Source organism: Macadamia integrifolia, chromosome 9 (genome assembly GCF_013358625.1).
Source record: "Macadamia integrifolia cultivar HAES 741 chromosome 9, SCU_Mint_v3, whole genome shotgun sequence".
Taxonomy (NCBI): Eukaryota; Viridiplantae; Streptophyta; class Magnoliopsida; order Proteales; family Proteaceae; genus Macadamia; species Macadamia integrifolia.
This window is the reverse complement of record NC_056565.1, coordinates 25,067,235-25,080,773: the sequence shown is the minus strand read 5'-3', so window position 1 is coordinate 25,080,773 and position 13,539 is coordinate 25,067,235. Positions and strand designations below refer to the sequence as shown.

General features: G+C 38.6%; 2 protein-coding genes across 3 annotated transcripts; both read right to left on the bottom strand.

Annotated features, from left to right (window-relative positions):
- Positions 1–2,224: 2,224 nt before the first annotated feature.
- On the bottom strand, positions 2,225–7,713 carry LOC122087893 (kinesin-like protein KIN-10A). Of its 2 annotated transcripts, XM_042657017.1 has the most exons (7): positions 6,738–7,698; positions 6,211–6,366; positions 6,012–6,119; positions 5,601–5,711; positions 4,050–5,483; positions 2,880–3,158; positions 2,225–2,580 (listed from the first exon to the last, which is right to left on the bottom strand). In XM_042657017.1, the coding sequence occupies exons 1-7, from the start codon at positions 7,392–7,394 to the stop codon at positions 2,398–2,400; spliced, it is 2,928 nt and encodes a 975-aa protein (XP_042512951.1). In that variant the 5' UTR covers positions 7,395–7,698; the 3' UTR covers positions 2,225–2,397. The 2 variants fall into 2 exon arrangements, with proteins under 2 accessions (XP_042512951.1, XP_042512952.1); XM_042657018.1 differs by lacking the exon at positions 2,225–2,580 and having other exon boundaries at positions 2,886–3,103; positions 6,738–7,713.
- An 878-nt stretch (positions 7,714–8,591) lies between these two features.
- LOC122088572 (plastid-lipid-associated protein 6, chloroplastic) lies at positions 8,592–12,666 on the bottom strand. Its single transcript, XM_042657883.1, has 4 exons — positions 12,241–12,666; positions 9,531–9,767; positions 9,228–9,354; positions 8,592–9,010 (listed from the first exon to the last, which is right to left on the bottom strand). The coding sequence occupies exons 1-4, from the start codon at positions 12,538–12,540 to the stop codon at positions 8,796–8,798; spliced, it is 879 nt and encodes a 292-aa protein (XP_042513817.1). The 5' UTR covers positions 12,541–12,666; the 3' UTR covers positions 8,592–8,795.
- Between the last annotated feature and the right edge of the window lie 873 nt (positions 12,667–13,539).

Below are 13,539 nucleotides of genomic sequence, written 5' to 3'. Positions count from 1 at the left end.
TTAGATTTAGAAAAAAAAAAAAAAAATCTACAGTTCTTGTGTTTTAACATTGGTACAGTTTATACAAAAACCACAATCGCCCCACAAGTAAAATTCCAAAATTTTCTATTTCACTGATAAATGAGGAGCATAAGCTAAGACACTAGATCAAATGAATGACAAAACTTCAATCATATTATTACCAAAAATCATAAGAAAAACTTCAATATTCAATCACATACCTGATGAAATAGGAATCTCACTCATTTTAAACATTAATTTATTGAGATTGTCCAAATAGAATGAATGAAGAATTAACAGATTTACCTCTTGGAAAATAATTTTTTTAACAATAAAAGGAAAAGAAAAAAGAATCACAAGAGCTTCCTTGCTCTGTATGCTGTATTCTATATATCAAGGTGATAAACCCCTATGCTCATAGGGTACCAATGTTCAGTTAATGAGACGCTTTGTTTAGATCCTTGGTACGTTAATTAATTGAATATCTTCTTCTTATTCAAACCTTCTCTCTCTCCCCTGTATTTTGCCTTTGTAATTATGAAATCAAATACTAGTTCCTTCTCATCTTGACCAACATAAAGATATTATAAATTCTCGTATGGTTTCTTTAGCTTCCATTGATTGGAGCCTTTTTTCTAACATCATTATTTTGCCATGTTAATACTTCTATTTGATTTATATCCTTTTTCTTCTTCTGTAGGATTTGATGGTGGCAGCAATTGTTCATATGTTGAGGGAAAATTGAATGTTGAATCGATGATGGCATGGATTTGTACTTGAGAATAGACAACTGAGATCTCTTTAATTCTTGGATTCATATAATTAATGATGTTTCTTACTTTTATATTACTGCATCTGTTATTATATGTAGTCTGTACTGTTCTATAAATCAGAACCATGACTCAAGTTTCTTTTCCCTCTGTTTATGCCATTGGCAGTCTTTGATCACTATTCAAACCATGGATCCTATCCCTTTAAAATTAAAGGAGTTAATCATCAAGAAAGAAAGTTCATGCATAACATCCCAGGCCAAACAGAGCTAACAAAGTAGCAAAAAAAGCATGAAAGAATCTAGGACTACTAAGAGAGTGTGTAGACTAGTTAGTAGGAGCATAGACATTCATGGGAAGATATTTGATTAAATTTAAGTACGAAATTTGACCCGTAGCCAAACTAGATCACTCCCTAGACATCCAGTAGTTGGAATTGCTAAATCACCATTCCTTGTGGAACAACTAGGTGTGTAACTCATGCATTAAATAAACCATTGTGAATGGGCTGTCTATAAAATCGCGGCATGATGCCATTGACAAAACTTATTGCTAAATGGTCAACCACATTGAGAAGTAATGCTAGAGATCAACCATTTTGATTCCCTCGACACTGCTGTCCATATCTTAATCACTATTCTTTTCTCTATTTATTTCCTTCCCCTCTTCCACCCCCCCAATGGGCTGTCTATAAAATCGCGGCATGATACCATTGCCAAAACTTATTGCCAAATGGTCAACCACATTGAGAAGTAATGCTAGAGATCAACCATTTTGATTCCCTCGACACTGTTGTCCGAATCTTAATCACTATTCTTTTCTCTATTTATTTCCTTCCCCTCTTCCACCCCACCCCCTTCATAAGGCTACAAAATTTTTCTTGCCTTGTTCGTTTTACCCAACCTTTAATTGAAGGGCAAAAGTTTTGTTATGTTTATCTTGATTTGCATCAAGTAGTTTTGCCATGTGGAAGGGGAAAATTTTTTGTTCAATTTTAAAGTCATTTGATAGGATTTTTTTATCAGTTAACCTTCTAAGGATATTTTTGGATCTATTGAATCTTCAGTTTTGACGTGGAGTGAAATTCTTGGCTTATATGAATGCTTCATGTCAAGGATGCATCTCAATCACTGAGATAATCTCACAAGACGACCTTGAATACTGTTATTCTGGGTATCATACGACTCAAATTGTTGCTGGAAATTATTGTAGGATTAGCTTGTGACACCTTTGTGAATCCTATTATTGAGGTTCTTTGGAGTTGCCACTGATGTGGTCTGAAATACTGTTTACAGTGAGCTCTTTTAAAGGGAAAGCTTCAGTTGACTGGCAATGCTGGCAACCTTAGACCCAAAGACTACACTACCCCTATTAGATACAAGGGGACTTAGTTACAAACCATAATAGTAACAAAATGCTGGGCACCAAAAATTTGTTGTAATTAGATACTTAGCTTTAGTAGAAAAAGAAATATATTGGTGCTAAAACTGCAAAGAAATTTCTGGATCATCTCATGAACCCAGGAGGTAAAATGTATTACAGAACATAGTGGTTGGTTACTGGGAAAGCAAAACCCAAAAAAGAACATCGTGATGTAGCAAAAGGGTTTTATACAAGTATTACATTCTTATACAGGTAGAACATTTGGAAGTCTGTTCTCCAGTGAGCTAAAGGGGAGAGGAGTAGCCCGTTGGGTTGCCTTTAGACGCAAGCAAGCCAGGTGGCCACTCAACTGGTTGTTGCAAATGGGGAGTTTGCTTGCTTCAATTGTTGCTTCCTTCTCTTTCACTACTGGAGCCCCTGTGGGATCCTGTATATAAAATCACAGATGTGTAAGAACCCAACACAAGCATAAATGACATTTTGCTCAAGAACTCAACTGAGCATCAAATATATTTATATATTTAGTACCAAAACAGATCATCTATGCATGACATTCCGAAGAACCTTGAGAAGCATATATATAAGATCTGGTACTGTATGTATTTGGTAGTTCAACTGGTTTTTACCTCCACGTATTTTTGACAAATCCAGTGTGGTAAAAGATGGGCAGAAATTGATAATTGAAAATGCTCTAAAAGGAACCAATAAGAAGAATGAAATACGTACCCCAAGCATGAGAAAAGTGAATCCTCTTTTGGTATTGTTGTCCTCCAGAAGATGGGTCTCAATCAGCTTCCGCAGATCAGCAAGGTTTGAGTCCTTTACAACCTTCAACTTCGTAATAAATTTCCCAGAATTCTCCTTTGAGGCCTCCCACTTCACGTAAACTTCAATGAGACCATCAGTGCTGTTCCTATCTCCTGGTTTGTTGTTCTCTTTTGAGTCCTGGGCTGTTTCGGGAGAGGGACACCAATTTCCGTTCAGTGGAGCAGTTTCCATTCTTTTCTGCTCATTTGAAAATTTAAGTGTTATCAATGGTATAGCTGTTAATGTTGAATCGAAATGTAGAATCCCAATAAGGTCTTACTGAATTGCATCAGGATTCAAATTGTGAATCTTAGGATTCATAACAATTCTCCCAAACAATAGGAAAGTCAGAAGCAAGGAAAGAACTTATTATCCCTTTATTTAATGCATCACAATTAAGTCAAAATCATGTATTGGAGATATGTAAATTCAAACATATTGTACAAGATTCTGAATTGGGTTGTGAAGAAGAAAAAATCCAAACTCCAATTGTGAAGTGGGTTCCTAAAACCCTTAGACAAGTGTTAGAGGAGTTAAAGGAAAGGAAAAGAATAATAAGTCTGCTAGAAAGGATTTTTCAGATTACCAAGTTTGACACATTTCAACTGAATCAACTCAATTGGGGACTATTTTGTGATTCGTAAGAATCACAAGAATCGTCCAAATCAAACTAATTCAGTGGCGCACACCTACCTGGGCCTTGGCCTGGCAGTTTGCAGTGCTCAGTGGAGTACATGCATGCCTGAGGGTTAGTCACTTGATCAACTCCTCTCAAGTGCATCGGTGCTTGGTTTGCACCAATTTCCGTGCTTTCCAAGAAGTGTGGCCTTGGGCCTCTGTTAACTCCTCCGTAGGTTTGTGCTTGGCCCCTATGTGGGTCTACTATGTAATGGCCAATAGGCCCTTGAACTTGAACCAAAAATAAAATAATTCAGTGACTAAGTCACAGGATCAATGCAAACTTTCAAAGGATTATTCTGAAACACAACTCAACAGGGTTCTGTGAATTGTTTGGGCACTGATTCACTTTTGTCATAGGATTCATTGTCCAAATTGGTGGGATTCAACTACATAGGTCAGTGGCTTTACCATGAGTGCTCGATTTGGTGTTTCTGTCATGTTTTTTTCTGTTACATCGGCCAGAATTCGATCACCCAGTCCAATCCCAGGTGCAAGAACAGTTTGAAGCTCTGATATTTTGTTGGAAAGAGATTTCATCGTGACTGACTCATCATCAACTGTCCTCTTCGGAGAATATTGGATGTCAGAAGCTTGAGGTCTTTTCGGGTAAGGTGTTGAAATTCTGACATGTTGGGCAAGCTCTCTGTGGTTCCCACAGAGCATGAAAATATTTTGGATTCTTGTTCTTCTAGCAGAGGCGGGATCTTTCGCATTTTCTAATTCACCCATCACTCCTGGACTTACATGCTTCTCCTCGGATTTGTTTCTTCTATAATCAATGCACTCTGTATCCTTTCTACAAGAATGTGGTATAGATACAAGCTTCTGTGGACTAGCTTCATAACATCCCATATTTAAGTTGGTCCCTGGACTACAGCCATAAGACTTGGTAAACAGTGAAGCTGTTTCCTCTACTACTTCTTTCTTCACCTCTTCGTCATCCACATTTTCTTTGTCTTCTCCTTCATCTTCGAATACAGTACTCAAATACACTTTCTCTGTGAATCTCGATGCAACAACCATATCCTTATATTCTTCCTCTCCCTCAGCAGTCCAACAATGAGTGTTAAACTGAGTGTGGTTACCTAAGTTGTCAATTTGGCGTACACCCTCATCTATCTCTTTGACATGATGAACAAGTGGTTGCATGTCCCCCATATCCAGGTCCATGGATTTCTCCATTCCATTGTCACCATCAGAATAAATTTCCATTAGCTTTTTTGCGAGGCTGCTTCCATCCAGGTTTTGTAACCTGCTCTTGTCACCGCTCCTGTCTGTTGAACTGTTAAGTGTAGTCTCAATTTCTTCCAACCTCTGCCTCAGAATCTCAACCTCCTGCTGATGTTGCAATATTTTCTCTTCCAATCTCCTCCTTCCCAATTCAACAAATTCATTTGCCTTCTGGTGGCACTCCTGCAACCTCTTCTCCAACTCAAGTTTCAGAATTTGGGTTCTCTCGTTGACTTTCAAGTTGATCTCTTCTTCACTAGCTCCAGAGCCCCTCCCTTCAATTGCCTCCAGCTTAGCCCTCAGAGCAGCAATTTCTTCTTCTTTTCTCAAGAGCTCTTTATGGGCTTCATTGCGCTCTTTCTCCCTAAGCTTGTTCTCCCTTTGCAGCTTCAAAATGAATTGGTCCATGGCCGCAATCCGTGAACCTAAAACCACAGCAGAAGTGGAATCCTCAGCCCCAGCCTTGTCCTTGGTTGGTGTAGTAAAGCCACGCACAATGCACTTAGCCTTTGCCCCATATTCCAGAGTGGAGATGGTCTTGTGGATCTCCTTGGGATCAGGACTTGCACACAATATCATCAAGATTTTTGATTTATCATCCTCAAAAGAATCCTAAGACAAGGGAAAAAACAAAGATGGGCACCGAATGGTGTCACTAAACACAAGAGTAAACCATACTGGCTGGTCCTCACAAAACCATGTGATCAATCACAATGGGAAAAAAATTACCTGCAGAAGCATGGTTAGCTTGCTATCTCTGAACGGAACATGAGAATCTCCATTTGCTATGGATTCAACTACCCTCTTCAGGGCAATATTCCCCTGGTTGATCTTTGCTGTCTGCAACTCAATAAAGGAATAAACTGTCCATTCAGCATCACAAAGTAAGACATTCTAATTCGCAAAGAACTGTGACCGAGACTCATCTAGGATTCAAATCAAAATTAATATACGCAAAGCACCTCTTTATGTTAGGAAAAGATACTTTTAGGAATAAAGTTGTCATTCGGCATCAAATCGAAGACACTGATCAACTAAGAAATGATAGGGTAGGCCTTTTGAGATTCGTATCAAAGCTAATAGACACAGAGCTCAAACTAAAGTTAGAACAAGATATTTTATAGTATAAGGTACTGTCACCTGCATCTTTGCCTCGAATCCAATTTGGCCAGCCTGATCAATATTTTCAGAACCAGCCATGTCAACAAGCATCAACCTTCCTCCCACAGAAGGAACATCCAAGATGACCTACCAAATTTACAAGACAAATGAAGTTCCCATAGCAGAAAAAGTACGAACCAGTCAAAACATAGATAAAGAATGCGGTGAAATGACAAACCATGCAGTGGCTTCGTGAGCTTCTATCATTACAGTTAGTACTTTTCACAATCCTTCGCTTTTCCACTTTTGCTACCTCTTTGGTAATCTTTCCAGCTTCATGTCCAGAGATAAAAGTCGCATTCTTTGCCTTCTTCCCCATCACTTCAAGTCTCACCTAGAATTCAAAAAACAGATAGAAGATACGAACATTACTAAAACCCTCAAAGTAGGCATAGTACAGTAACCCACAACAGTAGAGGCATGCATACACAATGTTATGTAAGGATGGTGAAATTCAATCGCCTAAATCAACAAAGGAATTACAATAAACACATCTCTGAAGAAGGTAAAAATTCCACGTCTTGGAAATTTGTTATCCAGTATAGGAATTAATTACAAAGTTTTTTATTTTATTTTATTTTATTTGAGGGGGGGGGGTTGTCTATAAATGGAATCAATTAAACCGTGATGATGTTTTTCATCAGGAAATCAAGAACAAACAGCTACAATTCAAACACAGTTATCTACGGCCTAATTTGTAATTACCTTTGATGCATTTCCTCTTGTAAACGCAAGGCTTAATCCTCCGCCATTGTTGTTTGACAAAAGATCGTAGATCTCCTCATTGTATATCTCCAAAACAGAAACTTGAACGAATGATCCAAAGCCGAAACATTGGCCATCTGTGATGTTCTCTTTTTCTTCATCCTCCTCACCAAGAATGCCTTTCAGAGCTCTATATACAATCCCCGGCTGCTTTCCGCACCCAAACATCGTGTGACTCTTGCCAGAGCCCGTTGGACCGTACATCATGATTGTGCATTTCGCCCCCAATTTCACGCCATTTATCCTGGATTCCACAAACTTTTTGTAGAACCCATCAAGATCTTCTTCCTCAGAAGTAGAAACACCATCAAGACTGAAATTTCTGTACCCAATATCGGTTCTGACTCGAACGCTCTGTCTGTCAAATGAGATGTGCAAAGCTGAAACAGGCTTGTCTTTACGATCTGGGTAATCACGTATTCGGCCAATGACTTCGACTGGATGCTCTGCAGGAGAAATTTCTTTAGCCGCAGAGGCTGGATTCGGAGATGGGTGAGCGCTCTTCACCGCAAATAAATTTTGGCGATGTTTCGATTGAGGTGTTCTTAGTGGAGTTGTTTGTCCTTGAACGGATTTAGATGATGGTGTAGGGGCCATTGAAAAGAACCCAGAAAGAAACTGAACGACTCTTGGTGCTCGTAAATTAAAGATCGTAAAGCGGAAATCAGGGCTCTGTTTAAGGAACTTAAAGAGGAGATCTTGAAAGAAGGAGCTGAGCTGGGAATGATGAGAAATGCGTAGAAAGCTGAAACCAAAGAGAGGAAGACGAAGAGCTGAAACCAAAGAAAAGAAATGAGGCCGTTTTGAAATTTGAACTAAAATGTTGCCGTTATGATTCTAAACGTCTATATTTAGTTGTCAGGAAAGGCCAGTGAGCCCTGAGTGACGCTGAGGGGATGGGAATTGGGATCCCCTGGAATGGTCCACGACGCTCCGACTCGGTGTCGGGTTCTTTCACGGCAATTCTTCCCGAATTAATCGGAATTTTTTCTCCATCGTACGCTTATGAATTTCGTACTTAGCTAATCAACACCATCCAGTAATTGAGACTTTATCAGGACCGTTCATGCATTTTAATAATTGGCTTACGAGTCGAACCACCCCCGAGTCCCCATACTAAGATATTAGATCGGGTTCGTACGGCCTTAATTTCCACCATTCCAGGTTTTAAAAAAGGAAACCCAGAATCTTTTGATTTTTTATTTTATTGCATTTAAAGAAATAGGATGAAAAGCCCTTAAAAAAAAAAACTATTTTTAAGAAACAGGGAATCCTTTAATTTTGTTTGGTTAGTCGTGCTCCACAAACATGACTCCTCGTATACAAATGGTTCAAGCAGGGTTCAAGGAATAGTGATTGGATCAGCCAAACCAAATCCAACCACTTGAACCGTGGGTTCAAGGACGCTCTTCTTTGAAATGTACTTGCTTTCATTTTTAATCTAGATAATTTGCTCATTTAAAATAAGGATTTTGTACTCCGAACCAAGGACTCAAGGATTGGATCGGTCACTGCCAATACTGAGTCAACTCAGTTGAGTTTTAAACAGGATCGGCCCGACTTGGGTCGAAACAGGGTACATTCTGGTCCATGAATGTGAGGACCTCTGGTCTGGGTTTTAAATATCTGGTTATCACATCTTGGATCTGCAATGTCTTTGCATTGTTAAAAGTTAAACTGGTCAATTGTGTTGCCTGGAACTGGAAGCTATAAACAGGAAAATAACCATGGATTAATCACAAAGTGGACCACTGGGGAGGGTGTAGATGAATGACTTACTTCAGGAGAGAGTGATTTAATTTAAACAAATTCATTTGAAGGGCAAGAAACAAACTTACAACTTAGACTTCCAAGTATTATAAGTACAAGAGATCAAGATTTATGAAATACAATTGAGTGATTTACTTACAACTGGGCTCCCACTGTACAAGAAGATCTCTCGGTATGAGAATAGTTTTTAATTGCAAATAACAAAAAAGCATACCATTGCTTGAGTTTCTATGAGATCACAAACACCCTCAGTTCACTTCGATCTCCTCTTGTGATGCGGGTATCAGAGTCGAGGTATGTAACTTCAAATTCTCCACTTCCTGTGTTAGATGGAGGCCTTAATGAATCTGGAATTCGAGGCACCTCAAATGGAGGCAACTGTGACAAGTTCCCAGTTGTCTTCACAGTTGTTTTCTCAAATATTATTTTTACCTTAGCCGGTCCTGTCCAGTTCAACAATTGGTTTATTTCAATATCTCCAGAATTTATTAAGAGAAAACAAATGAAAAATATATAACTGAGAGACTGCATAGGACTTCAATTGATATTATAAACATACTCTGCAAAACCTTTACTAGTGGACTAGATGATTCATAAGAGTTTTGAATAATTAAGAACCAAACCACTGAGTGGATTAAAGAAAAGGTACAGGAGACCAACCTATGAGTTCAAATTTGTGTGCTAATGTGGCTGTGACTTCCACTGGGGGAATCGGCCATGGAGTGCCTAATTGAAGCTCCACTATGTTATCAAAATCTTTGCTTAAGATATCAATCCGTTGAAAAACCTGACAGGTACAAAAAAAGTCAAATTTTAGCTGATAAACAAAACCATCATAAGTCCAGTAGAATTTTCAATCTTTTTATTTGGTCTTGGAGCATGTTGTTTGAATGAGCCAATGGGACAGATACTTCTTGGGAGCAAACACAAGACAGGAGAAAGAGTAGAAGGCACACAACACACCTGGCCAAGGGTTATAGGCAGAAGCCTTCCTGTTGGAGGCCCAGGACGACTACCACCTAGAGTACGAGACGAGAATGCACTACTGTATATCAACTTCCATCTCCCTTGGAGTTTATCAAGTTCGACAGAGAGGTCCACAGGCCCTCCTGCAGCCTCGAGCTCCTTGGCTGCATCATCTGCTTTCTTCATATCTTCTTCATTTGCAGCAAGACCTCTATTTAGCCCAGAGACAGCACTCTGCATTCAACCACCTCATTCATGTTGAGTCAACAAACTTCTTATATCACAAATTCATAACGTTAAGAATCAATAATTTTCGTATGTGTATGAATCAACAGAATAACTGGTAAATCAATTTGAATGTGTATGAATCAACAGAATAACTGGTAAATCAATTCGATAATTCCAGAGTTAATTTGTTTTGCATTCAAATTGATTTACCAGTTAATCTGTTGATTATTTTTATGTCATAAAAATTGGCCTTCTATAGAGTTAAATTTTTTTTTGCATTCAAATTGATCTTGCTCTTCACTCCTAGGTTAAGATGGGAAACCATGACTGATGGTTGTGAAATGTGGACGTTTGTGAGCTCCACTTTCTTCAAAGGCCAATTTTTTAGGCAGTTTTTTTATGACAAAAATAATGGCATCATGTGAACAAAGTATAGAGCCCTAAATCATCCAGCTATAATATTCTATGTAAATGCCCCAGAATCTTATATTACTGAATTCCCATTTTTATAGTCCCAGATGGATTCAACATTCCCAAGGGAAGTTTAAGTTGAACCGGATGCCTCCTTACCCCAGTCTCAAAGTGATTTTGGGGGGCTGGGGTATAGCATCAGGAACCATCTGGGTAATCCCTAGGAGCGATCTCTGAACCAGCTTCATTCACCACCATTGCGGAAGGAGAAGCGATGGTTATCAGGAATGGCTTACTCTTTGCCATCGGTGAGTGCTTGGATAACACTGAGGTTGAGTCCGACAACTTGGCAGTGATCTCATTCATCAACAAAGACCAGATGAACCCTCCTCTTCAAGTCCTCCTGTTTATCAATGATACTAGCCACTTGTCTTCCTACTTTCAACATTGTTCTTTTAAGTATAGTCCCGGAGGAACAAATGCTCTTGCTGATACTCTGGCCCGGAAGGCCATGTCTGCCTCGTGTAGGATAGATTGGCCTCATTCCACTCCGTGGATTCAGTCTACTTGTAATTCTGATTTCACGTGCTCAACACGAAGTAATGAATAGTTCTTTTTTCACCCCAAAAAAAAGATGGATTCGACATCTCACTCTAGTGAGTAATTATGCCACAATCCATGACGGTATTTCTCAAGATGCAAATACATAGTCATATTGGCTCCCACTGAAGTAATTGACCTTATATCATTCCCATGTCCTCATTTTAAATTCTATTTTTCTTCTTTTGATGTGGTTAATCTTCATCTTCAACACTCTATCAATAATAAAGTATGCTTCAATTAATAAGAAACTATGTTTGCAGTGACTCGTGCTCCCTAAATCATGTTGGGTATCAACCATGAAGTTCATCACCAAATAAAAAGGTCAACATCAAGGAAATTGGAGACCTGCTATTTCAATCTTTTCATATGATGAACCTTTTGAGCAAATTTGGTGGATCATTAATTCAGAGGTGTCGACAAATGCCACAGGCTACACATTTCTGCGAGAAATGGCTGCCACCAAACCCGAAGCTTTTACATTGCAACACAATGCAACAAGCAAAGAAACAGGTTATCATCTAGATCAAATTGCCCCTCCTTCATAGTGCGAGATCAATTTTTAAATGCAAGGACCAAACAATCCCTTTGGACCTTTCTCTAATTTAATAAAAATACTGCAGTAACCTACTGAAAGCATTGTCATTATCATTTTAACTTGGCTCTATACAAAAAAACATTGAGAAAAGTATTGTTTAAATGGAAACTTCTATAGGTGAGGACACCTTACTGCCATCTAATTTATGTTTGGTCTTTTTCTTCTTTTACTTCGTGTATGTTTGTGGTATGTAAATTTAGTTTTGAGGCCATGTCTGTTGCATTTATCCAGAGATTGTAATGTCCTTAGAGAAGAACAAAATCAACCATGTTTTCCCCATTCTTCACTGGTTATCCAGGAAGGGTTTTCCTAAAATCCCATATTATTGCCCAATTAAAAAATCTGAACTTCCTAGCATCAGATGACAACAGACACTTGACTGAACAAGCCACAATCTACATATTTTTTAATTATCAAGGTGATGACGTATCAAAGATCGATCGATCAATCAATCAATAAATAAATGTTCTAATTATCAGGAAAAATTATTTAACCAGAGATAAATCAAATATTGAAGTTGTTCCTTCCCCGCACCCCTTCCCCACCCCCCCCCCCACCCCTGTTGTTCTGGGTACTATGATATTGAAGTTGTCATCAATCGGCCAAAGAACAGTTTTTAGCAATTCAATTTAAACCCACTTTCAGTGTCACACGAGAATATTGTTAGTTCACAAGAATTAAACGTCAGAAACTTAAAAAGGAAAAGATAAAGGAAATAAACAATAGATTTGGATTCACTGTTAAAACCAATCATGTAATAGATGAACAGCACTAGTCAGGAAATTATTGATATGGTTTCAGATTAAAAAACACAAAGCATTCAAGAAAAACAAAATAAACTAAGCCCATGTCAAGGATAAAAAGACTTACCAGTAATTTGAGCTTAAAAGAAGCGACGACCTCAGGATCCGTCTTCTTGGATTCAGAAGATGTGGGAGGAGGTGGTGGTGGAGGTTCAAGAACTGCTGCTTCACCGAGGGTCGACCTCCGAATTAAATTTCTCTTCGAGAGATTCCATCTCTGAGGTGGGTAAGTTGCTGGTAGTTGTGTTTGAGGATGAAACGCTTTGAGAGATTGCAGGTTCAAATGGTTGTTGCTGGGGTGAAGAAATGAGAGAGAAGATGATGGAGTGGGAGAAAGTAGAGCAGAGAAATGCGTAAGAGAACCCATTGGTTTACTGGGTAGCAGCTCCTCTGCGCTTGTGCGATTATAGACTTCGGTGGGAAAGGAAGAGAGAATGAGACGAATTTGAGATGATTACGATTGGAAAAGTCACCCCACTGGGCCGCCTCGATATCAAGGTGTAACTGTTTGACCCTTGACCCTCATGTTTCTATCCACCACACACCAGAGACTTATCTAATCTGTGGGTTGTAGCACCCCAAAGTTGGGCCCCAAACCATGACACATATAGCTTCACCTTGCTCTTCTAGGGCCATTGATGGATGGTTCTCTCCTACGTGGACAATATGCAAGCCCCACAAATACAGTTTTTCCGTCAAGAAAAATATGAGGGCCCGTTTGATAACGTTTCTGCCGTTTCTGTTTCAAGAAACGGCAGAAACATAAATTTTCGTTTCTAGAAACAGAAACGGAATTGAAGGTGTTTGATAAGTCATGTTTTTAGAAGTCGATAGTAACCAATGAAAAAATGGCCACAAGTCGTTTCCAGAAACGACGAAACAAGTTCAACTTGTTTCGCCTGGGTCGTTTCTTGAACCATAAATAAGTAAAAATTTATATTTCTATTTCTGAAAATAAGTGAAACGAAACAGTTTTATCAAACGCTTTTTACTCCATTTCTGCTGTTTCTGGAAACAGAAACGCGTTTCTTGAAACGTTATCAAACGGACCCTGAGTTTAATACACATATTTACTAATTATGCTAAATACCATATATCCTTTATATCAAGGCATTTTTTTTGGTCTATATAAGATTTTCTAGATTGGTCACAGGTTAATCCGCCACAACTCAATCATATGATCGACCTTGTAATGCATTCTTGTATGTACAATAGTCTAGAATTGGTGAATAAAGTATTTTTCTTTTTTTTGGATGGAATTCAATAAAATCTTGAACATTTATTATGATGCATAAAGAACTCCTTTTGGTTTGAAACTTGGTTGACCCTTGAATGAGCAAGTGGTGTGGGTTTTTTTTTTTTTTTT